We start from the raw sequence: 26,580 nt of genomic DNA, 5'->3' as shown, positions 1-26,580 counted from the left end.
TGTGTATAATATGTATATAATATGTATAATTGCTTGCTTGAGAGTGAACCATGTCAAAAACCCTTTTCTTTTTTTTTATGGTTGCGAAAACAGAACCATTTCTGTGTCGTGTACCCTCATCTCATGCAGCCCTTTTACTTGAGTGGTGCAGTTACCCTATTTATAATTCTAAAACAAGGTATATTATTTGAATGCTGATAGATTGGAACCAAACCAAACTGATGTTGACCCTCCCCCCTCCCCCCCCCACTCCCCTTCTTTTTTCTTTTCGCATAACGACAAAAGGGTCGTTTCCGTTTCCTAGAAAGGCTTTTTTCTATTATTTTTTATTTTCATTTTCAGAAAAAAGCTTTTGCATTCAGTCCAGAGCGTAGTTATTGTAGCTTCATACATAAATCAATCATCCTCACTTTGGCGAATAGAGAGAGCTAATCACCTTATTTATCTTTTTTCTCAACAGGCTAGAAAGGAACCCGAAAAAAAAAAAAAAAACTAAAAAAAAGCTTATAAATATACATATGTCGATTGATTATATTTTCTGCCTTTACTCTTTTACGTTTCTTTCTTTCTTTCTTTCTTTCCCTTTTGCAACTCTTTCTACTCTCTTTATCTTTCCCCCTTCATCCCACTACTGTTAAAAAAAGCAAAGACAACTTTCCTTTTCTTGCGACCGCAACACTTTCAGGCAGCATCCACAACAAACGATCTGTCCTCAAAAGTAAAGAATATCACCCTCCATCACCTCGAGAAAAAGAAAAAAAAAAAGAACAAAACAGATGACAGAGAACTTGTCTAGAATTTCATCTAGAAAGAACGACTATCACCCGTGGTATCCTATGGAACCAAATGCTGGTAAGACAGTTTGAGAGGCGTTTATGCTCGCCACCCCTTATGATTATCATGCAAAAAAGAATTGTCAACCTTTTTTTTTTTTATTATTCGGGGGGCACTCATCATTGAAAGCCCTTTTTTTGTTTTCAGGTACATTCACAGAGCTTTGTTCAACTATAGGAGCGCAAGGCGTTCAAGTGGAGCAAGTTCATTTGGTATCGGATCAGAATCCGTTCCATGATTTAGAGTAAGGACCTGTTATACACATAGTTTATGCGTTGAGCAATTAAGAATATTCAACAACATATTGCATGTAAACAAAAACTTTCTTTTTTTTTTTTTTTTTTTCTTTATAGACCTGTTCATGGAATTATGTTATTGGTACCCTACAACAGCAACACGTATTATTCGTATCATCAGCAACAACAAGAGAGTAACCATCATAGCAGCAGCAGCAGTAGCAGCAGTAGCAGTAGTCATAATAGTAGTAGTAATAATAGCAGTCATCCCATCTATTTCGCGAAACAAGTAAAAGTGAAGAGAGCCAGCATCAACATCTAGATTCGAGCTAATTCATGTAAATTTATTGATAGATGATGCACGATGCTTACGCCTTACATGGTCTTTTAAATATATTACTCAATGGCAAAAATAATGTCCATATCCATCTCAATTTGGCTCGATTCAAGCAGTTAACGCAATACCAGTCCTCAGGGGTAAGGAAACCCGAAATGACTTTTATATTTTTTTATTTTTTTACAATAGCAGTGAATTGAGTACTAGTAGTAGTAATAGTGATACAAGTCGTTAATATCCCAATTTACGTAGGGTAAAGGCACCACTTTAATCAATACCGCATTCCTGAGAGAGGCTTACAATAGCTTGTCCACGTAAGTTTTGAAGTATTTTTTTTTTTTTTTTTTTTTTTTTTTTTTGCGAGCACAGTAGAGACACGACAGGAACGAAATGACCTACCGCTGACCGAGCCCCCCCCCCTTGAATGGAATGGGATTGATTGATTGTGTATAGGAAGGGAATAAAAGGAAGGCATCCTCCAGCAAAACAACACGGTTATCAGTCTATTGTATTCCTAAAAATAGAGGGAGCTATTTGGGAGTTGGATGGAATGAAAGAGAATCCAACGCTTTTGAGTAAGATCCCCAAAAAAAGAAGGACGCAAGCGTGAATTGTTTGGCTTACTAAAACAGCCAAATTTCTCTTTTACAGGTGCTTGTCATCACGACACGATCCATTGGTTAGATGTTGTTTACAGAGAACTGTTGAGAAGGTATGCAATCCCCCCCCCATTGGCTATCGAACACAGCGCAGTGGTTTGTAGTAATCATGCTCAAAAATGTATAGATACCAGAGGCTCGACGATTCGGTGACGCTATGGGCAGTCATAGAAGATAGGAAACTCGTTCTTCAAAGGCAAATCGTTGAAAAGCTTTACTTGAGAAGTGCGATTGAGAGAAGGCTTGATTTTCATCGTCCAGACTGGCGAATCAAAATGAATGTTATTTACTGGGATGAAGAGTTTCGACATACGATAGACAATAATGTAAGTTATCCAACGGCATGACCTCAATGTAGGGACCCACTTGAGTCATCCTCTACCCTCCCCCCTCCCCTTTTATTTTTGCCTTTCTTAGGAAACAAGTAGACGAGGATTGCAGACGTCGAAACAGCTTTTGAGTTACTGTCAATCGTTTTCACAACTACCGACCCAACACCAAGCAGAAAGTACAGCCACTTTGGATAATTATACTCGGAATGTTGAAACCATGGGAGTTGCTTGGTTAAAAATACAAGATATCATGCTGCAGCTGTATGAAAAACTCGGGTTAGAAGTAGAGAAAACAGAAAAACAGAGAGTACGTCGTCTTTGTATGTTTGATGAGAAGCGTTGTATTCGTCTTTGTCTCATGATAACCGTGTTTTCGTTTTAGATGGACATTCAAAGGAAAGCATTTGATTACACACCCTTTATCCGCTCGTATCTCAAAGGTTTATATGACGAGGGACACTTACCATCCGTCCTGCGCAACTATTATACTCAACATTAACAACGACACGACGACAACAATCCTTTCCCATTTTTTTTTTTTTTTTTTTTTATAATTTTTCAAAAAAAGCAACTAACTATGCGGTTTTCACTTTCTTATGTATTTAATTTGATCCTTTTTCTCTCCCGCACACTTACTTTATATACCTCAACATAAGCATATACCCGTAAGAAAATGAGAGAAGCACACACATGTTCAACATGCTTATTTTATACATCTATGTATACACACCCATTTACCCCAATATCCAATCAATCTTTATCATTAAACTTATGGAGCCCTTATTGAAAGGCATGCATTATTTCCCCGGATGGAGAGGCATCTATTGACAGTTGCGAAATTCAAAACGACGATCGATGATGACGATGATGACAATGATGATCTTTTCACTTGAATAAGCTGATCTTGTACACTACAATGGGTCTGATGAACAAGGAAAAGTATCCCAATCATTCGTTGGAAGGATAATCTATGGGTATTGATACATTTGACATTGGGGCAAAAAAAGAAAAACCAAAAGGGCCTCCATGCCAAGGTAAGCTTTCAGTTGAAGAGCTCTATTTGAAAAGCAGCTTTCAAAAGCAAATGAAAAGAGAGTAAAAAAAGGGGGTAGAAAAGGGTGGTTCATGATGATGATGATGTATTTTTCTATTTTCTGACAGAAATAAGTGAATTGGTGGAAAAAATGAACCACACCCACACCCGAAAGCATCCCTCGGAATGCGTCGAGAATTCTTAAGGATCTTGAAACATTATGCAGCAGCAGCAGGCTAAATTTTTCTTTGTACAGTAATCCGAGGAACGTCATTCGAATTCATAGTCAGAATAACAGTGAGAAATGAAAAAAATAAAATAAAAAAAGTTTCCAAGCATGACAAGCATGATGAAAAAGAGAATCAAATGTCATATCCATTTATACCAAAGGTTGCCATTCGGTTGACAAGTGGGTCATCATACGATGCCATGTTTTTTGTTGATGTTTTGTCAATTGTATCACTTTTTTATATCGGCCCCGTTTTTTTGGGCAAAACAGGTACAAAATTAAAATAGAGGAGGATGGAGAGTTGTCCGTTGTGGCGGTGATGTGATGATAGAAATCCACGCAACGTCGTGTTGTAAAATTTAAAGTTACCCAATGACGTTGGCTACCGGATATCTTCAATAAGGTGATCTGTAAAAATGATTCATACTACTTTTTTTGCCTGATAGTTGATGGGTAAGTTACTTTCTTCACGATGCTGAAGGCTTGTGTAGCTCTTCCTATTCACATGATTTTGAAGGAAAAAAAAAAAACGACACAGACATACACACACACACACACACCCGCACCCGCATGCTCCGTAATAAAAATAGAAAAAACAAGGAAAGAGGCTAGAAGAAAAAGAAATTGTTCTAAAATGTGGGGTTATAAGCGAATCTGGGAACAATGGTAATGCCTTGTTAAAAAAAAGGTTATTACCCGTTTCGCCTTTTACCCAGTTTGCCCACCCAGCCTTTCATGCAAAATGTGTGCTTCGTGTCTAGAATATTCTTCCTATTGAATGGAATAACCTAATAGAAAACTGTACGCGCTCTTAACTACCCCTTATTCCAGCCTTTATTCATTAAAGTCGATTTACGACATCCTTTAGACAAGAAAAGAAAAAAAAAAAAAAAAAAAAAAGAAAAGTTGAAAGATTTCTGAGAAGGTCATTTTTCTGTGTTTTTTTGTGTAATAGCAAAATGACTAAAAATAAAAGAATCAGGAACAGTAAATAAGAAGGGTATTTTTTTTCCAACAAAATACTGCCTTTATGACAGTTTCATAACCACTGCCCATGTAAACTCTTTAGCTTACTAAGCACATCATAAAAGCTATACAACTACCTTTGACTATTTGAATGTCATTGATATTTGATGAATTTTTACTACATGCTTTGTAACACTAAACATTGGCAAGTTTTAGAGTTTTGTTTTACAGGCTTTGCATAAAAAAGACAACTCAAAATGGACTTGCATGAAGGAACAAAAAAAAAAATAGCCAATTGTTATATTGATAGGTGACATGACTTCACTTATTGGGCAAAAGAAAAAAAAAAGGCTCGGATTATCCTCTATAGAATCATCCACAAACATCTATTATTATTATAAATACAATCCAATGGCATGGTCTTTTTTTTTTTCTTTTCTTTTTTTTTTTTTTTTTATTCTTTCTTTCTTTCTTTAACAAAAACCCTTTTTATTTGAAAGAAACACAACACTATTTTTTTACTTGACAGTTTTATGACAATTATTCCATCTTCTGATCCTGTTATAACACTTACTATCGAACTTCTTCCTGAATTTGGTTACAAAATACAAGATGAACCAGTCTATGGTCCAGGGTCGGTTTTTCAAGGTAGAGTATTTGACACAGATTATGGCTCTTTTTTTTTTTCTTTTTTTTTTTTTCTTCTTTTTTTCCACATCAGTGCAAAATAACCATAAATGGTGAAATTAGAGGCTACTGATACTAATCATTGCATGCTGCAAATGCATCATAATATGGTCTTATATAGGCATAGTGCACCTTCGATTGAAGGAATCACCTGTAGCGGCTGACCGAATTGTCCTCACGTTTAGAGGAGCAGAACATGCCACACCCATTCATGATGGAAACAAGTTTCTTGTTCCGCTTATCAAAAACCCCTTTTTCTCCATGCAGCAGACATTATGGCAGCGTACACGAGAAGAATGCTTACTGACAGAACGTCATTATCGATTCCCTTTCACCATACAAATGCCTATGACTCAATTCCCGCCCTCCATGGATCACTCATTGTATCAATGTCAATTCGACTTGTCGGCAAAGTTGATTCGCACCACCTTCACCTTACCGACCGTCGTCACAAAACGTACCATCCATTATATGCCTTGTATTGAAACAAGCGCATTGAAGCAGCCTATCATTGAAGATGGGTATCATAACGGTTTCTATGCATCCGTCAGACTTCATTCCCTGGACTATGTACCGGGTGACAGCATACCCATTACACTTACCACATCACGCCGCGATCGTCGTCATCGTCGTCGTCGTCAACGTCCACCTCCACGTCCGCTTGCTTTTGAAAAAGAAAAGCAACAGAAACAAACCCACGTCCACGTCGCCATGAAGAGTCAACATCCCATCCAACGCAACAAACAAGACGATCCGCTCGAAGGGGACGAGGAAGAGCCAGCAGAGGCCACTTCTATCCTTGTCGAATTATGCGAAAAAGTAGAGTTGCTACGATGCAAAGCCGTTTCTGTCACGCGGGTGGTCGCCACGCATGTGGAAAAACCAACGACCACAGGTTACAAATACGCACTGACAAAAACCTTATATGGTAGTGGCGCAGAATATCGTGTGGCGCTTCCGTTGCCGGTGGACCTGACACCGTCTATCAATTATTCAAAGATAGTCCATCTTTCCTATCTATTACGGATCAAAATCAAAAGCAGGGGAACCTCTTTGCTGGGGCCAATGTTCAGTTCCGTCGTACAGATGGAACTACCACTGAAAATCGGCACCTTGGGTTATGGTATCAGGGCTTCCAGAGACCTCAAAGTCTATTATGCCGATACAGTGAGCTCTCCCAGGTTTTTGAGATCACTGGAATATGAAGAGGCTTTGCCACTGTATGACCCAAGCAGGTTACCTTCGTATCACGATTCACCCATCACTGTATAATCCCTATCCTCCCCCATGCCATCCCATCCGTTATCATCCTCCCGCTTCCACTTTAATTATTGTATACACTACTCCATGCATCCTTCGCACATCCATTGAACAACATCTTGCTTTTTTTTTTTTTTTTGTAAACCGTATCTTTAAGCATTCTTACTCTTATATCACGTAATACCTATACTTGTTATTCTATTTATATTTCTATTTATATTTTATATTTATCGCTCATACCCACCCCCCTCAGTAATAAATAATGACTCCCTTATTCTATCATTCTATGCTCATGTGATGAAGCACAGGAGACAAAAAAAATGAAGGCAAATGGTTAGCATTGGATAACATCAAGGCAACCCCATTTGAATCATCAAATGCCCTTTTTATCAGCAATAAGATTAGAATAATTTATTCGGTGAAAACCATGTGTGTACAAAAGGGATGTCCATTTCAGATATAAAATGACAGATAATCTGATACATCGTGCTGCACATGTATGCGAAAATGATATTTTGTTTGTTTTTTCTTTTTTTTTTTTTTTTTTTGGATGCCTTCAATAGATGAATATATATATCATTCATTCCTCTTTCTCTTCTCAGCAATACACTCACTGAGAATGACTTATCCACCTCCGTCGTTTCGCCCCTCCCTTTTACTCGGCTTCTTCGATCTTGGGAGCCAAGTAATATCTGACATAACCCAGGTTTTCGAGTTTATAGTCAATCAAAAGAGGAACATCTGCTGACATATTTAAGCTGACACGAGGCGCAAGAGGGGTGGCTTTTGTAAAGTTAACAAGGTATTTGATGGAAAAGGTCATAACGACACTTTGTTGAAGTTCAATCACGGTGGCATCTTCTTCGTTATCGACAGCACTATTGGCCTTTAATGTAACAGCACCTTTACCGATTTCACCATCAGCAGAAAATCGAATACCATCCTTTGAACATTCAATTGTAACTGTATCAAAAAATCCATTTTTTTTAGTAAAGTGGCCAAGAAAAACATGCCAACATCAGTCCTATAAAAAAACCTACCTGTTTCACTAAGACTAGCCAAATCACGACAGATCTCTTGGAAACGTGCAGAAGACATGCTGACAACTGCATCATATGTTGTTTCAGGAATACCCAAATGCTCGCTATCAATATCCATCAATTTGAGATCGTATTCACTGATCTTTTCACTATCTGCAATGCAATTGGAATAGAAAGACACATGAGACCGCGTTCGTCGACCAGCGATAATAGGCTCTGTCATCCATTTGTTTTACCTTTGCTTTCAAAAACCAAACTTAAAACATCACCACCATCATCTGCTTTAAGAGTCAATATATCTTCATTTCTGGCGCACTTTAAGATTTTGCCCAGGTTGGTCAAGTTGATACCCAAAGGTAAGTTACGATCGCAACGGTAAGGGTCGAAACCGTCAGAACGTAACAACATAGACACTAAGGCGACATGAGAGTTATCCATAGCTTGAAGAGCAATACCGGTATCGTTACAGTCAAAGTTACATTCAGTAACGAGTTCTCTCACAGCGTCGAGAAGAGACTTGAGAAGTCTGGCTTGTTGGAGACGTGCTTCAAGCATGATGATGATTAAAATTGATCTTTACAAAACACAAAATTAAAAAAATCAAGAAATTTAGGCCTTCCATTGACTCATGGTGAGTTTTTCTAGATGGGGTCATTAACTTACTGTGATGAGTTGAAGAAGAAGTGTAAAGGGGGGGAAGAAAAAAAAAAAGGTCAACTTTTTTTTAAAATTTTTAAACCGAAACGCGTGTGTTTTTGTTTTCGTTTTCCGGTCGCCGGGGAACATGACGCGTCAATGGTTGGTCAAATCTGCCTTAGAACCTTGATCTCCCCTGCCCTGCCTCACAGAAAGGATACAATTTGGATACTGTCGTCTCATCAAAACTTCTCCTTGCTCATGTTCATAAATGGTAATCGTTTATGTACGGGATGATCCATAGTCACGACATTCTTTTTTGCGTCGTTGGCTTGGGCTTTTTTCCCTACTTTTATACCAAGTATTCCTTTGAGGCCCGTGAAGCATGACTGTCTGAGCAATCGTCATGCGGGTAAAAAGACCCATGGAAATACATGCGAATCACGGGTTCGTTCAGCTAGATCTACTTTGAAGCATGTCAGTAACAGATTTGATCTTCCCCTATTTTTCTCGCTTAAGGAACAGCCAATTTCTAAGCGGAGCTCTTTTAAGGCAATTGCATCATTTAAAGTAAAAGAGAGTTTCTAGCTGTAAACAAAAACAAAAAACTCCTTCAACAAAGTGATTTGGCTGTAATATAAATGATGCAGGATGGAAATCAATTCGAGGTTGGCCCATCTGATTTAAAAGGATATCTTTAGCTTATCAGTCAACAGCGCTCTGTTGCAAAAACCCAAGAAAAAAAAAAAAAAAAAAAAAAAAGTCAAAAAATCATTGTATTCGGTCTGCATGAAAATCGCACTTTCAAAATTAGTTTTTCCTTCTTTTTTTATATAATCATATTCGTTTTCTTCTGTTCTTCCCTTTTCACAAATCAACTTTTTCTCTTTCCCCCCGTTTTCGCTCTGTTTATTTGTTATGCAAGAACCTCATCATGACGAGATCCTCAGTCCAGACTTTAGCAATCCTTTAGAATACTTTAGCAGGAATAACTTTGATAACCAATCCACTCCACCTTTAGATACAGATGATCCTTGGAAAGCACCTACTTACGATGATAGAAGACCACCCGAGCACCCCTATACAGACAGTAGCACGAGTAGTCATGGAACAACGCTTGATAATGAAAGCCAACAGGATGGGATACACAACGTTCTTCGTGCTGATAAGAGTAGACACTACGATCCGCTTCACCGTTCTCAGTTGACGGCAAGTAATGTACTATGTAGGTAGATAGAGGATGAACTTGATGTCACTCTTTTATCACTCTCTTCTGCATCCTCATCTCTTTCTTGACTTTTTCCTATTAGCGGGCGTGGAAGTTCCTGAACAGTACACTACTCTTTTTGATGCATTCAGTACAACGCAGAGACGACTCATAGACACGTCCATATTAGAATCTATACTAGGACATGCCAATTTACGCAATGATATTCAACAAGAGGTGAGAAACGGATAACCATAGGGTTAGAGTGATGAACATAAGTAGACTCATTTCGAAAATGAAAAAGATTATGAATTTAGTGGTTACTCCTGACAAGAGTCACCATTTTGTCACACAAAGCGAATTCAATACTTATCAAGCCTTGGTGGGTTGTGCACAAAAGAATATGGACGTCAGCTTAGAAACAGTCTATCAGAACAGACATGGTAATGCTAACCTGTAATGTCGATCTTCCAATGGGTGGTTGCTTTCTTACTTTTATCTCCCCCCCCCCGCCCTATGATGGGTTCTATGTTTTTTAGATTTGCCTATACCTGTACTCGCAACGGATATCGACGGTACGCCTTTCGATCGAATGAGATACGATCACAAAGAACAACACCCGTTCAAAACGTCCTTTGCGTATGATAAGAAAAGCCAGTCAGAGACAGTATCAAGAAGCACCACATCGCAGGCAACCACAGATTGGACAGAAAACGATGTGGCGTGCGTCGAAGCAGAGGAGCAGCAGCAAGATGTAAGAAGGATGGAATACCATCAAGAGCAAGCAGCCATGAATACTTGGCTTCGACATAGGGATCATATCACATTGTCTCGTACACCTGCAAAGGAAGGTTTTCTTTTAAAGCATGTCAACTATGAAGTAGAGAGTGCCAAGTTGGGGACAAAAGTACTACGGCGATATAGCGACTATTGGTGGCTTTGGGAAACCTTATTGAAAAGATACCCCTTTCGTACGATTCCCAATGTACCACCCAAGCGAGTAGGAGGAAGTAAATGCGGTTAACCACAAGCAAACGTGCAGTATTTTCATCATTGACCCCCCCCCCCAAACTACTTTTTTAGGGAACAATGCGTTTGAAGAGGAAAGAAGGAAAGGTCTAGAAAGATTCATCAATGCCGTAACAAGCCATCCTGTGCTAGGTCGTGATGAAATCGTCAAAGCATTTTTAACGCATCCCTCCGTAGGTTTAGCATTTATCTGGCAATGGATAAGACCTCTTCCAACTTATATCGCATGTCTGTCTCTCGTTGTTTAGGAAATGAGTCATTGGAGAAAATACAACTCACCTTCACTGGATGAAGAGTTTGTCAGAATACCCCATGGCATTGCTCGTTACGAGCGGTTAATACCCGTGGACATCGTGGATAGAATCAACCAAGCTAAAAAAAGGCTGCCCGTATCAGTTCAACAATACGCTCAATTATGCTCTACAATGGAACACATCATCAAGTCCAAGAAGGCTTTGGGCTCAGGTTTCACGCTATTTAGTCATTCGTTCAAGTAAGGCTTCCCATGAGCACAAAGACCTATTCGCAAAAAAAATACTCACTGTACCCCTTCATAGCTCTCTTCGTGAGTTGGAAAAAAAATGTTGGCTCGATGATTGTGAGGCATGTCCTCAACTGATCAAAGGTTACGATAGCCTGGCGAAATCGATGCAGCAGGCTGGATCGATGCTCATCAAACAGGTAAGGAGAGAATGGCCTTCATCTTTTTGTTCTTCTTTCACGTATCCATAGCATCTCTTCAGATACTAACAGCAAAAATGCAAAGGCAGTCGTTTCGAGCGAAACAATACTTGAAAGCTTAAGAAAGCAACGAGATGCTTTAGAGTCTTTTAAGGTACGAGCCATTTTCGTGGGTTCTATAAAGCAGCAGCAGCAGCAGTGGATTGACCATTTTTTTCTTGCATCATAGGAACTGCTTGAACGCTCGGACAAGTTGAACCTTTCAGTCACGGAGACTCTTTTGTCCAGCCAAATGGCCAAACATAAGAAGGGAGAGCTTCAACCCTGCATCGCGCATGATGAACCGCATCATCCTACAGGCACCTCACCCCATCCAGCCGCACGCCATGCCATCGCAGCGTCGGTGACAGGAGGAGTGACTCTTGTGAAACAACGAAGCATCTTTGTTAATTATTGTCTCGTGTCCGAACTCTCCTATATTCATAAACAGCAAGCCAACGTCTCTGCGATATATAATCATTTTGTCAAAAACGAGATCAAGCATGCTAAACAGTGGAGTGAGCATTGGAAAAGTTTGGAACCTTACATTACGGAAATGCCAAACGCGCCTCAAGATTTTTTATAAAGAAAACACGACAGCACCTTAGGATACCTTCTCAATACCAATACTTGATAACAATGCAAATGGGGGAGGGGGATAAAGCACCCACCGTCCATCACAAAATAGAGTAATATTAACTAGTTTTTTTTTTATTCAGGTTATAGAGACATTACCTGTCTATATTTGATTCTTCGCTCTTTTGACACACACACACACACACACACACACACGCATACATAACACCACCACCTTTTCATTAGATGAATAAAAAGATCATGTCATCATCATCATTATTTTTCTTTTTCTTGACAATTAAAAAATTGGAATACACAAAAGGTTATATATATATATAAAAAAAGGCTTTATAAATTAGTAGAATTGCTTGGTGTGGTTTTCACAAACTTCACGGAGCTTAGCTTCAAGGTCTTTGGAAAGGACACCTTGAGCACGGATTTCTTCAAGAACGTCCTTGTGTTGAGTGGCAACGTGGCTAATAAAGTCCTTTTCCCATTCAGTAACCTTGTTGACAGGGATCTTATCGAGGTAACCATTGACACCAGCAAAGATGATAGGAACTTGAGCTTGAATAGAAAGAGGAGAGTATTGAGGTTGCTTCAATAATTCAGTGAGACGAGCACCACGGTTCAACAAGAATTGAGTAGAGGCATCCAAATCAGAACCGAATTGGGCAAAGGCGGCAACTTCACGGTATTGAGCCAAGAAAAGCTTCATAGAACCAGCAACTTGCTTCATGGCCTTGGTTTGAGCAGCAGAACCGACACGAGAGACGGAAAGACCGACGTTAATGGCAGGACGGATACCCTTGAAGAAGAGTTCGGCTTCCAAGAAAATTTGACCATCGGTAATGGAAATGACGTTAGTGGGAATATAAGCAGAGACATCACCACCTTGGGTTTCGATAATGGGAAGAGCAGTCATGGAACCATAACCAAAGTTCTTGTTCATTTTAGCAGCACGTTCTAAGAGACGAGAGTGGAGGTAAAAGACATCACCAGGATAGGCTTCACGACCAGGAGGACGACGAAGCAAGAGAGACATTTGACGGTAAGCAACAGCTTGCTTGGACAAATCGTCATAGATGATCAAGGAGTGACGACCATTGTCACGGAACCATTCACCAATGGCAGCACCTGAGAAAGGAGCGAGGTATTGAAGAGGAGCGGCTTCAGAGGCAGTAGCAGCAACAACAATGGAGTACTTCATGGCATCTATCATTATCGTGAACAGTAGTATATACTATATGAATAATCCAAGTGTCTTTTTGTACATCCGTTTTGCAATCCATAGCTTTCATGAACCGCAGTGGAAAGACAAACTTTTTTTTTTTTTTTTTTCTTCTTTTCTTTCTTTTGTCTCTCACTCCCTCTCATCGCCCTGTTGCCCCCCTCAGTCTTTATCTTTTCAATCGAAAAAAAAACCGACAAAACTTACCATTTTCTTCCAAGGTTCTGACAAGTTGAGCAACAGTAGAACGCTTTTGACCGACGGCAACGTAGATACAGTATAACTTCTTGGATTCATCGCTACCGTTGTTCCAGTTCTTTTGATTCAAAATGGTATCGAGGGCAACAGCAGTCTTACCAGTTTGACGATCACCAATAATCAATTCACGTTGACCACGACCGATAGGGACCATGGAATCAACAGACTTGATACCAGTTTGCATAGGCTCATTGACAGAGTGACGAGGCAAAATACCAGGAGCCTTGACTTGGACACGAGAACGACCTTCAGTTTGAAGAGGACCCTTACCATCAATGGGGTTACCAAGGGCATCGACGACACGGCCTAAAATACCGGGACCGACAGGAACGTCGACAATGGCTCCGGTACGCTTGACGGTATCACCTTCTTTGATCAAACGATCGTTACCGAAAACGACAATACCGACGTTATCGGGTTCCAAGTTAAGGGCCATACCCTATATTCAATCATTCGAAAAAAAAAGTTGTTTTTACAATGGGTGGGTTAATACGGGCCTTCGCCTAACTATCCAACTTGCTACTTTTTGTTTGGTCTTGTTTCATATCCCCCACAAAAATAAAAAGTTAGAAAGTTAGTTACCTTAAGACCGCTAGAGAATTCAACCATTTCTTCAGCTTGACAGTTCTTTAAACCATAGACACGGGCGATACCATCACCAATGGACAAGACACGACCCGTTTCTTGAAGATCAACTTCGGAGTTGGCACCCAAGATACGTTGTTCGAGGATGGAAGAAACTTCAGAAGTAGAGGGCTTAGCAGAAGCGTAAGTGCGAGCAGCGGTAGCAATAGCACCGAGATTGAGACGGGCCTAATGGGGAAAGTGACATTCATTCTCATTAGTCACTGTTCTAAAATTGATTATACCACTTCTTTCACAACAATCCATGTCTGCGCAAATCGAAGGGGAGGGGGAGGAATAGGTGGTTGATTTTCAACTCTATTTCCATGTCGTGTTCGCTGCGAGTTATCTGCATCATTATGTTTTTTGTTTCAAAGTTTGCTTTTGCATTGTTGTATCTAGTCATAGTCGTTTGCAGTCAGTGACCCATCCAAGTAGATGTGTCTCTGTTGTATGCATTGAATCTCCCCACTTTCCCAGATTGCGTTCCAAACAGTTTGCGTGATTTGAAGTTATAAACAACTTTTGTTGAAAAATAGGCTTACAGCAGGAGCTAAGCTGCGGACAGCTAAAGGACGAGCAATACGAGCAACGTTTCTAAGCATTTGAAATGTTGTGTTTTTAGAACAAGTAAAAAATAAAAAAAAAGAAAGAGACAACTGCTATTACACGCCTTAAATTTTATTTAACTTTTTTTAGTTTCCCCAGAATTTTTAGGGGTAGCTTTGAAATTCGAAGGGGAGGGGTGGGGCTTCAAAATAAAAAACGCAAAAAGTGATTCGGCAAGCAAACAGAATCTCAGTTTCCTTGAGTTGCCTACGTCATGATTTATGTTGCTGATCGTAGAAAAAACACTCCCAATTCAGAAACTAGTCAAAGCACATTATTGTTAAGCGATTTACTTTTATTCTATTACAGTCAGTTGATCAGTGGCATGAATATAGCCTTGGGCTTGTATGCCTATTCAACAATGTTCAGTTGTTCAACCCGGGAAAAACAAGAATACACCAAGAGAAGTAACTTCATTCGACAGTGGGTCTCTGAAGCCCTTCAGATAGCTTCACTATTTGACATTCATCTATTTGAGGTAGAGCAGCGTTTCTCTACAGTCTTCCTTAGAGAGGTTTTCGCAAGATGTACAACTTCCATTCTTCAAGTGGTGGTTGCTGTCGGGATTTCAAATCATATGCGGATAGGAAGTTGAAAACCTTCTTCCCTTTATTTCAGCACACAATTTATTTATTGCACTGGCAACTGTTCTCTTGCAGCTAGTGTACAAGAAAAAAAAAATGAATGGTTCAACTACACTTGTCGTAGACAACGGTACAGGTGTAAGTAGCTGTTGCATTTTTCTTAGAGATAGGAACGATAGACTGGGGGGGGGGTTTTTTTGTTTTCTGCAGCGATAAAAACTGCTTATGCTCCTCAACGCGCGCTTAACACCTTCCTTATCTTTTGCACCATTCAAAACGGTCATCTAGTTTGTCAAATGTGGTTATGCAGGTTCCAATTTCCCCGAACATGTGTTTCCCAGCGTAGTGGGTCGACCTATTCTGCGTGCAGAAGAGAAAGTAGGTGACCTTCAAGTAAAAGATATCATGATTGGTGAGGAAGCTGCACAACTTCGAAACATTCTTCAAATGTCATATCCAATGGAAAACGGCATCATCCGCAACTGGGAGGACATGCGTCATTTATGGAATTATACATTTGATGAAAAGCTCAAGATTAACCCAAGAGATTCCAAAATTTTGTTGACCGAAGCACCCATGAACCCCAAAAAGAATCGTGAAAAGATGGCAGAGATTATGTTTGAAGAATATGGGTTTCAGGGCATTTATGTAGCTATTCAAGCTGTATTGACACTTTTCGCTCAAGGTATTGACAAACCAGAATGTGATAACAGAGAAGAAAGAGAGAGGGAGAGAGAGAGAGATAAATGTGATAGCGACGATAGGTTGAATTAGCAAAAAGAGACACAGACGCTCATTCATGTTGTTATGATTAGGTCTTATGTCGGGTGTTGTAGTTGATTCTGGTGATGGTGTTACACATATTGTAAGTCTTTGAGGAGTACTATGGCTTTAATGCGCAATGTGAGTACTGACAGAGATTCATAAACATCAGGTTCCTGTCTACCAAGGTTATGCACCAGCCAACTTGACACGTCGTTTAGATGTCGCGGGTCGTCATGTTACAAGGTATTTGATTAAATTACTACTACTCCGTGGTTATGCATTCAACCGTACTGCAGATTTCGAAACCGTCCGTCAGATCAAAGAAAAGTTCTGTTATGTTAGGTAAACATTTTACAGCTTTTCAGCGATAAAAAATGTATATGGATAATTGAAAGCAAAACCCATTTTTTTTTTTCCTTTTTTTTTTTTTTTAGTTATGACCTTGAATTAGATCAAAAGTTGGGTAATGAAACGACAACACTTGTGGAAAGCTATGAACTCCCTGATGGACGTGTCATCAAAGTTGGATCTGAGCGTTTTGAAGCTCCCGAATGTTTGTTCCAACCCAATCTGATTGATGTAGAAGCACCAGGCATGGCTGGTAAGCATAACATTAGAGAAAAGAATAGAAAGGAAACACAATTCCGTTTGCTCACTTTCTTGACTTTTTTACAGAAATGCTTTTCAACACCATTCAAGCTGCTGACATTGATATCCGTGCTGATTTATACAAACATATTGTTCTTTCTGGTGGCTCAACCATGTATCCTGGTTTACCTAGCCGTTTAGAAAAGGAAATGAAACAACTGTATCTTACAAATGTATTAAATGGTGATGCCAGTAGATTAAATGTAAGCTACATTCTAAAGTCCTTTGTACGATTCAAACATTTATTTGTAGTTAAAGTGTGCTTATTCCATTTGATTTCTCTCACTCTACAGAAATTCAAAATTCGTATTGAAGACCCTCCTAGACGTAAGCACATGGTGTATCTCGGTGGTGCTGTACTTGCTGACATTATGAAAGACAAAGACAGTTGGTGGGTTACCAAACAAGAATGGGAGGAAATGGGTCCTCGTTCATTAGAAAAGATGGGTGTATTAGGCTCGACTGCATAAATAATGCAAATATATCAAACATAAAAAGAGTATTCTGTATATCAATTCCTACTAATAAAAACGACACGTCAGAACGAAGGCCTACCGTTCGACTTTTGCAACAAAATAAGTGGGGGATAGCATCCCCTTGTCTGTTAAGGAGCGAATCAAGGGCCTGTCACATGTTTACTGATTATCCTCACATTTGCACATTGGAAAGGAAAAAAAAAAAAAAAAAAAAAAAAAATAAATAAGGGGAAGGGATCAGGATAGGATACGGACGCGCCTTCACTATCCACTCTAACGACCGATCTGAGGTTTGCTTGGGTACAGACATGATAGAAACTGCTTCCATAGCCGTGTACTGGAAAAAAAGATGACTTGAGGTGTAGACAGAGAAGCCCTCCTACGATAAACTCTCCCCCCTCCCATGCTAAACGCACTATTTCCTACGTTGACCCATGAAGAGATCAGAGTTCTTCAGCACAGCATTGATAATCGATGGAAAAATGACTGACTGGCTCACGCTGTCTAACTTTATTTTTTATTTTTTGTGGCACGCGTATTTGCTTATGCAGAATAACCGGAAAATACTCGACGGGGGAAAAATCAATGTTACCCGAAATATTATCCAAACAGTAGCTTTATCATGTAAAATGACCTGACAATACACCTTACGAATCAAAGTGTAGCATTTTGAAAAAAAAATGTTGGGCAATCCTCACTGTCACTAGTACCGTTCTCAATGCACTACAGAAGGGATGTCGCCTGAGCAACCCGTGCATGAGTTACAAAATTAAGACGGGGCATAACGCTCGACTCACAAAAGCATCACCGCAAAAAAGAACAGCCATAATTTTCATGCAAAAAGTTCTGGTGAGGGCCATACAATTCAATGTACTCAAGCAATAATGAAAGGACATCCCGTGGAATGTTCAGGAAGAAATGTTTAGCAGCGAACGTGATTTTTTAAAAGCGAGTCAGCCAATTTCATTGGTTCATAATGCTTTAGCACCCCTCTTTTTCAAGCGTTTAATGCGAAAAGAAAGTTTCAAGCTAAATGATATGTTTGTTCAGTGATATGATTGGTTTAATTTTGACTCAAATCGTCTAAACGAAAATGAGAAGAAAACAAAAAAAACTTCCCTTTTTCCTTTACTCTTTTCTTTCTTTTTTAAATTAACTTTTTCTAAAGACTAAACTTTACTATTACTGCGCTTTCCATTATTCAAATTTTCAACATATTATCCATGACAAGTACTGTTGCTCCCAGAGTAAGTTCGGATTTGAAAGCAGAGATAGGGTATACAGCAGTAACACAAACTTATCTTGGGTTTTTTTTATCTCTTTTGGTAATGATCAGTCTCTCCGTCGAGTCAGCTTCGATTTGAGTCATAATGTCGTGTATGAGTTACCCACGCTAGAACAATGTCGAGAACAAGCAAAACGTAGAAGCAGAGAAGAATGGTTACGGAAAACATTGAACGAAGACATGCTCAGCGATGATATTGTTGCTGAAATTCAAGAAGAATTCCGTTCCGAGGATGAGTCAGAACAGCCGACTACGCATTCTTTAGCGCCTATTAAAAGCTGTCTGAAAAAGCAGCCCACCACGCTTGCAATGCCTGAAGCAGTTATCGATAAAAAGAAGAAACCTCATCATCATGGAAAAAAGAATCAAAAAAAGAGAAAGAGAGGCCAGCATCATCAAGCCAAGTCTTCTGTGCAGCAATCACAAGTCAATCGTAAGTCATCACTCTATGGGTAACTCTTGTTTTTACGATTGTGATAGTTGGATGCTAAATGCTTTGTCTCCATTTTTCATTAGTTCACAGCATGCCTATCATCTCTGTTCATTGAATAGACTACGACGACACTTCCTCCTTCATCAACGTGCTGACTGTTGAACCTATCTCTTTTAGAAGGAATAAGCATCAACACTCTAGAACGTTGGTTTATGTTCTTGGTCATAAGATAATCATCCTTTTATCTTTGGCCTTGACGCTTGTGTATATAGAATCCTGTCGAAGGAAGAAGAGACGTAAAAAAAAGAGAAAAAGGACTATACCAATTTTTCAAATGATATCTCCCATCCTAATCGTTATCCCTCCGCTTTTCGTATATCATATACGCACGACGCATTTTTAGCCGTTTTTTTATTTTATTTTATTTTTGCACTGTTAGCAGTTTTCTTTCCTATTTAGTTTACTATAAAATAAACATATAGTTACAATCTCAAGGAAAGGCTAGATGACCTCTTTTTTTTTTTTTTGTTTTTGTAAACAAATAAACGACACGAAAAAAAGGGTTGTTTTTTCCACTTGTCAAAAATCCTGCTGAGATCAATTTTAGAAAACCCGATCACCAGGATCAATCATGCCATTTTTGTATATAGAGTCTTCCCTACCCCTCCACTCCCCCCTCTCGCTCAATACTAAGCAACACGTTTATTTTTTTCGTCCAATAAGCAATGCTGTCCGCCTTGAAATGCATCCCTTTGAAGCGTTCGCTTTCGACAGCTGTATTACCGTATGAAAAAATTCATGTACCTGTTCTATTGCAAGAGGTTCTGAGTGCTTTGTCGCCAAAAGAAGGAGGGATCTACTGCGACATGACGTTTGGCGATGGAGGGTACACCCAATCGCTGTTAGGTAAGTAGAATTCACAATAAAAGAGAGTAGTATCCAAGGTAATCCATGGGACGAAGAATAACCTTGTAGGATTCCATTGCGCTCAGATGCGTGTCACTGTAAAGTAGTTGCAATAGACCAAGACCCCGTTGCTTACACAAAAGCTCTAAAGCTGGCAGAGATGGAGCCTTACAAAAACAGGTTATTTCCTATCCTGGGGAAGTTTAGCACAGTAAAGCAGGAGATGCAAAGCAAGTTTCCAGACTGGCAGTAAGCAAAACTCCCTACGTACACTATCATGTAAACCATGGGGGAGGGACTCGAATGTAACCTTTGACCTTTTTTGCATCTCCATTTTCTTTAGTATCCCATGCTTCGATGGTATGGTGATGGATATTGGTGTATCCAGTGGACAAATTCAAACGCCAGAAAGAGGGTTTTCATACAAGCTAGACGGGCCCTTGGACATGCGTATGTCGTCTCGTGGAACAGCCTCTCATGACAAGGATGGCATGACGTACGAGAAAGAGAGCGAGCTGTTGAAAAAGTCCATCACCGCGTATGAGATTGTCAACTTTTTCCATCAAGATCACATTGCTGATATCATATACCAATATGGGCAAGACCGTCTGTCACGGCGAATTGCTGCTGCCATAGTGGAAGCCAGGCAAAAGGCGCCTATCGAAACAACAAGGCAGTTAGCGACCCTTATTCATAAGGCATGTCCACAGCCTGGCTGGCTTCGAGGCGAAGATGACGTGGTGCGTAATTCAGCAGCTCGTACTTTCCAAGCATTCAGGATTTTCATCAATAACGAGCTAGATGAGCTCAAGAAGGGCTTGAGCGCCAGTGAACATCTGCTCCAACCGGGCGGTCGACTGGCCGTCGTCACGTTCCATTCGCTTGAAGATGGCATAGCAAAGGGTTTCTTGAATCATTGTGCAGGCAAACGCGATATAGCTACAGCAGGTCAAAATCAATTCAAGCTGGGAAGAGCAGCCTACAAGAAATATGTAAAGGCCAGACAATGGGATATCAACGCCAGTCCACGGCAACCTGAGGCAAGCAAAACCATCGAGGTGCCGCCTTCTTTCACCCTCTGTAACAAACATGTCATACGTGCATCCGATGATGAGGCTTGCAAAAATGTCAGAAGTAGGTCGGCAAAACTAAGAGTGGCTGAACGTACCATTTTTGAACCCTTGGACCCTTTTGGTTATTCGATCTAGAGTTCTGTATAAACACACACATCTCGTATTTGACATTCACTCACTTTATATACCCTTTTCCTCTGTAAAAAAAAAACAAAAACCCATAAACTATGCTGTATGTATGATAACTAAAACAATGGTCATCCATCTCTCCCTCTCTTTCTCTTTACTGCCCCGCGCAAAAGTGAAGAGCAAAACTGCCCTTTATGTCAAATAAAATCTGTGACCATCCTGTCAAAAAAAATTTTATGGTATTTCAGTCCCGCGCGCCGCGAAAATATAAAAAAAGAAAAATTTTTTTAAAAAAGAGGCTATCGGATTCCCTTTTTCTTTCTTTCCACACTCATGGAAGGCAATCGTGTAGACCCAATTGGTAAGTTTTCAAGTAGAATGTCAATCCAATGTAAAGTCATAAGACCTTTGAAAGGTCACTGCCCATGATGATAATATAGTTCATGCACCACGCAGAATCTTTATTTGATGATATATACTCACCAATCCTGAGGCTGATCTTTTAAAAGTTCTTATTCTTTACTGATCCTGTCATTATACAAGGCATTTTATTAACCCTTTTTTCTTTTTGTCGTTGAACATTTAGGTTTTTTCTTATTGCCGCTTGGAATACTATACCTTTTTTCTTTTTACTTTTTTGTTACAATAAACTGTTTTCATTCAATGAGATGTAATTTTGCAATGGGCGTTTGTATTTTCATTGTTTGATGTCTTTGGTTTTTTGGGGGGGTTTTTTTTTGTTCACACTGTCTAAAAAGCTTGATCAGGCCTCGTGCATTTAAGAATAACCGTCCCATAACCTGTGTGGTCTGGAGGGGGTGAGGCGGAGGCGGGTGCAGAGACTGCACAGAAACTTTAATTGAATCACCTTTTTTTGGGAATTGAGAAAATGGGTTTCCCAATCGCATTCTTCTTTTTTACATCCTTTTTTTTTTCAACATTGGATGGAGCCAACTTGCCTGTCCTTTATTTGAAGCATAGTTTGAACAATGTCGTATACAACTTCAGATGACGTTTGGTTCAATGGACCTGTGGAGGACGCCATTACTGCAGTATCTCGGAGAAACTGTGTTTTCCTGGTCTACGTCTACGGTAAACAAAAAGAGCAGCATCATAAGAAGGGGAAAAAAGTTGACTGACTAATATTATTCTAGACGATTCCGAAAAGTCAAACACGATGAATACTGTTCTAAAAGAGGAGGAAGTAACTTTCAGTCCTTCACAAAGAAGAGCAATGCAAATAGGAGATTCTATGAACCTAATACAGGTTGCTGTTTTTTAATTGTAGGTGAGGAAAACGATACGAGAGCAAACAATTGCTATTGCGTTTGAAAGGGACTCCCAGAACGCTCAATTGTTTGGACAGTTTTGTAAGTGTCAGAGAGCCATACAATGGAACAGAGTTAAGAAAAAGAAAGGGCTAATGCTGCGTTCCATCAAGATCCTGTGCAAACAGTACCTATCCTCTATTTCATACAACAAGGCACCATTAAAGATTACGCTATCGAAACAATAAGCAGCTTTGAATTCATTGAAAAGATAAATGCACTTGAACAGAAGATACCTACGTTGACATCCTCACCAGTATCTCAGCAGCAAGAAACACCAGCGTCGAACGCTGTACCAGGACGTGAACAGCAGCAAGAATTAGCTCACGGTCTGAAGGAGGAAGCAAGCACACAACCAGCGGCTGAGTTTACAAAAGATACCAATCGACATGATAACCCGTCCGTTTCTACAACGACGGCAGCCATGTATGCAAACACAGCATCAGAATGGCAACAGGACAGGAACGCTGATGAAATAAAAGCAAAAAAAGAAAAGTGAGTCCTACGCAGCGGACGACGGTCTGAGAAAGATCTAAAAGGACTCCATTCTAACTCACTTTTTCAGATTACAGAAACAATTGGAAAAGGCACGGAAAGAACGCGCAGAACGCGATGAAAAGGAATTAAAAGACAGGGAGATAAGACGACGGCAGGAGGCTAAAATGATGCAGGAAGCCAGACAAAATCAAATGGACAGAGATCATCAAATGTATTTTGCAAAGTTGAAGAAGGAGCGAAAGGAGGAAGAGGCGCATAAAAGAAGAGTACGAGAACAAATAGCACGAGATAGAGCTGAAAAGATGGAAAAAAGAAATGCAGAGAAACAGCTACACTCTGCCTCCACTTCTGCCACTTCGTTGACAAACTCTACTGTTGACAGTAATAGCAGTAGTAGCTCCTGTTTCAAAGCGGCCACTACACATCCTCATGCTTATAGTAACTTGAATATCCGTCAGTTAGATGGCTCAAATATCCGTCACAAATTTGAAGGTATAGTGTTTGATCCATTCTCCCGTAGGAGCATATAAAATAAAGTTGCTGCATCATTCATAGCATACACTTTTTTAGCGAATGCAACATTGGCAACTGTCAGGCAGTGGATACAACAGGTAAATGAACAAAGAAAAAACCCACCCCCCCCACCGTATCATTCGCCATCCTGAAGCTAAAAGAGTCATTCCTCTCGCTGGCTTGATGAATTAGAATCGTACTGACAATCATCAAGCACCCTATAAACTATCTTGTCAGTTTCCAACTCGACTGTTCACAGATCAAGAGGACAGCTCTACCTTACAAGATTTGGGACTTTGCCCTAGTGCGACTATTATCATGAGGCCAACGAAAAGGGCCTCTTCAACTTTATCTCCCAGAAACAACTCACACACTGGCGTCGTAGGCTTATTCCATTCTGCCTATGACTCGGTTTATAACCTTCTGATGACTCTATTTCATATGCTGACAGGCCTATTAGCAACATTATTCCCCACCAACACTATGGCACCTATGAATTTACCACCTTCCCAAGGACAACCCATCAGTGACAACAACCTCCATCATCGACATTTACGAGGTGGCCAAAGACTTGGAGATGGCCAAGTCGTAGGCGAAACCACATCTCGTCAAGAACAATTGGCACAACGGTAAAAAACAATGAGTATACACAAGTCCACAGTAATTGAAACAGGAAACTCAAAAGTAAATATGGTTTCTGTTTTTGTTTTTGTTTTTCCATTATAGCCGGAACCCATATGCTACGCGTATTCAAACTTTGCATGATGATCATCATGAGGACGGTGAAGAGGATAAGAGGCGACCTACATACAATGGAAACTCTGTTAACCACGAGTAAAGGGTATGATGAACACTTTTGCTTTTTTTTTTTTTATTGAAACCTTCATACCATACTGTAAATGTAAAAATAAAACAAAGAAATCATGGCTTAGTTGGTAAAAGCAGTTGGCTGGGTAAGGAGTTGTTGGACTTTTACCATCAATGTAAAAGGCAGTTACAATACAATATTTCACTTTCACCTTACGAGTTCATGGAATGCTTGATCTAAGCATCGGTCCAAGTGCTATTCACTTGCTGATAATGTCATTTTTTCCTTTAAACTATTGTAAATGTCAAGGTAAACACGTTCCTTCATAGTGCGATAGAGATTGATTTAAGCGTATGCCTTTTGCCCTGTACAGACTTTTCTTTTCTAATCACTCTATAACTAACTCTCTCATCTGTTCCGCTTCTTTCTTTGCCAAAACTTTGCGTATACATAACTATTAGAGTTTATTAAGTAGAAATTACAAAATGAAAAAGAAATATACAGAAAAGAAATAAGGAGAGTAGGAGAAGAATGCTATAGAGTTAGCCGAGAAGCAGTAATAATAAAAAAAAAAGAAAATATTTTTACAAATACTGTATGCTAAAGAGATGTTGTAGATGCTGAGATGTACTTTTAGTTGATTTTCTTGCTCTTCTTGCTTACAGTTTCCTGTCTCTTGCTCATGGCTTCTTCTGCTTTATTGATAGCTTGTTGGAGAGCAGCTGCCTCAGCACGATTAGAAGATGTCAGATTTTGAATATGATTTTCTCTCCAGTAGGCGTAGAAAGAAACAGCAGCAGCGGGGCCGACAAAAGGCGTTCCCAAAGCCACTGCCAAACCGATCAACATGCCGCTGTTGAAGGTAGCCCATAAAATAAATCCAACTGCCAAAACGATATATTCAATCAACAAAGTACGTGTAGTGAGAAGCTGTCCCAATTCACCGTAGGTCAAGTCAGCAGGAAGGGTACCAGGAGCTTTGAGCAATAAAACAATCGCGTCCCAAAGATAGATACCCTGTTGAGTAATCCACCAACAAGAACCGAAATAGAGAAACATATTGATGATGCCCAGTGTGATGTAGGATCTTTCCACAGCGTCCTTGCCCTCAGCAATATACAAACGCTCTTTCACTTCACGATTCTTGATGCGATCGACATAAGAGCCACCCCTTTTATACAATGTTTGACATACGCTGACCAGAGGGACCAGTAACAGAGGCAAAACAAACCAGAGACAGATAAAGTTCTGTTCAGCTTTGGTGTCCTCCCCGATCAAAGGAGACGTCATGATAGCGCTAGGGACCATGTATCCCAAAAGAAGAGCGATCAAGATACCATAGGCTTCATAAGCTTTGATTTGGTAGTCAATCTTGGTCTTACCGTGTTGATAATAAAGATCCAAAGGAACCCAGAAAAGCGTAAATACGGCATAGATACCAAAGACATGCGATAACAGACCAAAGAGAGGGAAAGCCATCAAGAGAGTCTTCCTGAAACCTCTACGCGATGCTTCGAATGTCATGAGAGCGTAAGCAGTACCAAACGCCGCCATCATTAACCTCAGAAGAGGAGCGCCAACAACATCGTGGAGTGGTTGTTTATAAAAGTTGACGAGAAAACACAAGTAGCGGTCCAGCGTATTGGAGAGTCCCGTATAAGCAACTCGAAGATCACCTTCAGTATCTGTATTGGCCGGACTGAAGCACATATTCATTAATTTCGGCGCCCATGGCTCCAAACCTTGTTGTATATTATAGTATGCATAAACTACAACAGCTGCACCAAGTGCAAGAGATAACCAAACTTTCATTGTCGATATTGTTCGTTTTTTTTTTTGTTCGTGTTGTGTTGTAAAAGGGAAAAAGAGAAACGGGGATGGGGGGGAGGAAGGGAAAAAATGATACTTCGTCATAATATGGTTTCATTTCTGGTTCTGTCAAAATTTCTCGCATTAGTAATAAATATGATTGGATGAATACAAAGCTGAGCTATACTCGTTTCAAACTAAGATTAATGCGCTCAATCAATTTCCCAATATATCCGGAAAAGCGGTTGTCTGCACTAGATAAACTTAACTGATTCGGTAGACTTTTCGACGCAATAGCCAATTTTTTGGGCTTTTAACCAAGTGCTCTGAAGTGCCCAAAATGAAAACAATCCTTCACTTGAAATTGGTGTGTAAAAAAGTGGTGATCTTTTTTTGAGTCTTCTTCATCAGATTAGGCACTCATAAAGCGACACGTTGGCGGAGAGCAAAAAAAAAAAAAAAAAAGGTAGAGGACCCTTTCCAGGTGAAGAGACAATAATGTTACAGATAAAAATTTCGCGCCCGTGGAATCAAACGCACTGAACCCACTTTCTTTTCCCACCCGTCATTGGTTTCTTGATTTCCCAGCCGTTTCTGCTACTGCTCGTGTTACCAACCTATTTCCTTCATTCTTCATTTGCCATCGTGGAAGGCTCGTTGGATAGATAGTATGTGTCGTGAAAAAGGCAAACAGAGAAACCATGGGAACCCTATGCTCTGTCTGGTTACGCTTGTGATGGCGTCCTTCACGACGAGATCTATGTTTTATGTTCCTTAAAACTTTTTGAATTTTTTCCCTTTAAAGACGGGAAAAAAAACCCA

At 39.9% G+C, this 26,580-nt stretch overlaps 12 protein-coding genes across 12 annotated transcripts; 9 read left to right on the top strand and 3 right to left on the bottom strand.

Annotated features, from left to right (window-relative positions):
- The first annotated feature begins 556 nt into the window (after positions 1-556).
- Positions 557-3,132, top strand: BDF20DRAFT_332041 (ubiquitin carboxyl-terminal hydrolase). Its single transcript, XM_053075220.1, has 10 exons — positions 557-852; positions 982-1,078; positions 1,188-1,359; positions 1,425-1,547; positions 1,660-1,721; positions 1,861-1,982; positions 2,059-2,119; positions 2,194-2,392; positions 2,484-2,705; positions 2,781-3,132. The coding sequence occupies exons 1-10, from the start codon at positions 777-779 to the stop codon at positions 2,895-2,897; spliced, it is 1,251 nt and encodes a 416-aa protein (XP_052939804.1). The 5' UTR covers positions 557-776; the 3' UTR covers positions 2,898-3,132.
- Positions 3,133-5,103: 1,971 nt separating this feature from the next.
- BDF20DRAFT_855682 (uncharacterized protein) lies at positions 5,104-6,721 on the top strand. Its single transcript, XM_053080260.1, has 2 exons — positions 5,104-5,274; positions 5,435-6,721. The coding sequence occupies exons 1-2, from the start codon at positions 5,160-5,162 to the stop codon at positions 6,583-6,585; spliced, it is 1,266 nt and encodes a 421-aa protein (XP_052939803.1). The 5' UTR covers positions 5,104-5,159; the 3' UTR covers positions 6,586-6,721.
- A 507-nt stretch (positions 6,722-7,228) lies between these two features.
- On the bottom strand, positions 7,229-8,168 carry BDF20DRAFT_833291 (proliferating cell nuclear antigen; the record flags this gene model as incomplete). Its single annotated transcript, XM_053078629.1, has 3 exons — positions 7,229-7,536; positions 7,614-7,829; positions 7,850-8,168. 3 exons carry the CDS (start codon positions 8,166-8,168, stop codon positions 7,229-7,231), a joined length of 843 nt encoding a protein of 280 aa, XP_052939802.1.
- A 240-nt stretch (positions 8,169-8,408) lies between these two features.
- Positions 8,409-8,837, top strand: BDF20DRAFT_833290 (uncharacterized protein; the record flags this gene model as incomplete). Its single annotated transcript, XM_053078628.1, has 2 exons — positions 8,409-8,523; positions 8,554-8,837. The coding sequence occupies 2 exons, from the start codon at positions 8,409-8,411 to the stop codon at positions 8,835-8,837; spliced, it is 399 nt and encodes a 132-aa protein (XP_052939801.1).
- A 195-nt stretch (positions 8,838-9,032) lies between these two features.
- BDF20DRAFT_855665 (uncharacterized protein) lies at positions 9,033-11,970 on the top strand. The gene is made up of 9 exons (XM_053080259.1): positions 9,033-9,474; positions 9,560-9,693; positions 9,761-9,899; positions 9,996-10,466; positions 10,540-10,658; positions 10,734-10,978; positions 11,043-11,166; positions 11,252-11,320; positions 11,396-11,970. Exons 1-9 carry the CDS (start codon positions 9,168-9,170, stop codon positions 11,789-11,791), a joined length of 2,004 nt encoding a protein of 667 aa, XP_052939800.1. The 5' UTR covers positions 9,033-9,167; the 3' UTR covers positions 11,792-11,970.
- Positions 11,971-12,136: 166 nt separating this feature from the next.
- On the bottom strand, positions 12,137-14,499 carry BDF20DRAFT_993489 (ATP synthase subunit alpha; the record flags this gene model as incomplete). The annotated part of the gene is made up of 4 exons (XM_053085386.1): positions 12,137-12,996; positions 13,220-13,709; positions 13,853-14,083; positions 14,440-14,499. 4 exons carry the CDS (start codon positions 14,497-14,499, stop codon positions 12,137-12,139), a joined length of 1,641 nt encoding a protein of 546 aa, XP_052939799.1.
- Positions 14,500-14,599: 100 nt separating this feature from the next.
- BDF20DRAFT_855655 (uncharacterized protein) lies at positions 14,600-15,141 on the top strand. Its single transcript, XM_053080258.1, has one exon. It carries the CDS (start codon positions 14,718-14,720, stop codon positions 15,096-15,098), a length of 381 nt encoding a protein of 126 aa, XP_052939798.1. The 5' UTR covers positions 14,600-14,717; the 3' UTR covers positions 15,099-15,141.
- On the top strand, positions 15,142-17,152 carry BDF20DRAFT_855652 (actin family). The gene is made up of 7 exons (XM_053080257.1): positions 15,142-15,225; positions 15,376-15,772; positions 15,903-15,952; positions 16,022-16,194; positions 16,287-16,453; positions 16,528-16,703; positions 16,794-17,152. The coding sequence occupies exons 1-7, from the start codon at positions 15,184-15,186 to the stop codon at positions 16,968-16,970; spliced, it is 1,182 nt and encodes a 393-aa protein (XP_052939797.1). The 5' UTR covers positions 15,142-15,183; the 3' UTR covers positions 16,971-17,152.
- Positions 17,153-18,104: 952 nt separating this feature from the next.
- BDF20DRAFT_855650 (uncharacterized protein) lies at positions 18,105-19,257 on the top strand. Its single transcript, XM_053080256.1, has 3 exons — positions 18,105-18,223; positions 18,313-18,694; positions 18,778-19,257. The coding sequence occupies exons 1-3, from the start codon at positions 18,200-18,202 to the stop codon at positions 18,807-18,809; spliced, it is 438 nt and encodes a 145-aa protein (XP_052939796.1). The 5' UTR covers positions 18,105-18,199; the 3' UTR covers positions 18,810-19,257.
- A 183-nt stretch (positions 19,258-19,440) lies between these two features.
- On the top strand, positions 19,441-20,430 carry BDF20DRAFT_797906 (methylase MraW; the record flags this gene model as incomplete). Its single annotated transcript, XM_053076305.1, has 3 exons — positions 19,441-19,600; positions 19,687-19,849; positions 19,944-20,430. Coding segments are annotated over 3 exons (810 nt in total), but the record flags the coding sequence as incomplete, so codon positions are not given.
- A 1,286-nt stretch (positions 20,431-21,716) lies between these two features.
- BDF20DRAFT_855639 (uncharacterized protein) lies at positions 21,717-24,453 on the top strand. The gene is made up of 8 exons (XM_053080255.1): positions 21,717-21,894; positions 21,957-22,006; positions 22,091-22,172; positions 22,244-22,625; positions 22,696-23,120; positions 23,199-23,239; positions 23,334-23,770; positions 23,868-24,453. Exons 1-8 carry the CDS (start codon positions 21,792-21,794, stop codon positions 23,977-23,979), a joined length of 1,632 nt encoding a protein of 543 aa, XP_052939794.1. The 5' UTR covers positions 21,717-21,791; the 3' UTR covers positions 23,980-24,453.
- On the bottom strand, positions 24,321-25,921 carry BDF20DRAFT_855633 (uncharacterized protein). Its single transcript, XM_053080254.1, has one exon. The coding sequence runs from the start codon at positions 25,759-25,761 to the stop codon at positions 24,583-24,585; it is 1,179 nt and encodes a 392-aa protein (XP_052939793.1). The 5' UTR covers positions 25,762-25,921; the 3' UTR covers positions 24,321-24,582.
- Positions 25,922-26,580: the final 659 nt, after the last annotated feature.

Source organism: Mycotypha africana (genome assembly GCF_025528875.1).
Source record: "Mycotypha africana strain NRRL 2978 chromosome Unknown BDF20scaffold_2, whole genome shotgun sequence".
Lineage (NCBI taxonomy): Eukaryota > Fungi > Mucoromycota > Mucoromycetes > Mucorales > Mycotyphaceae > Mycotypha > Mycotypha africana.
This window is presented reverse-complemented; position numbering and strand designations above follow the sequence as displayed.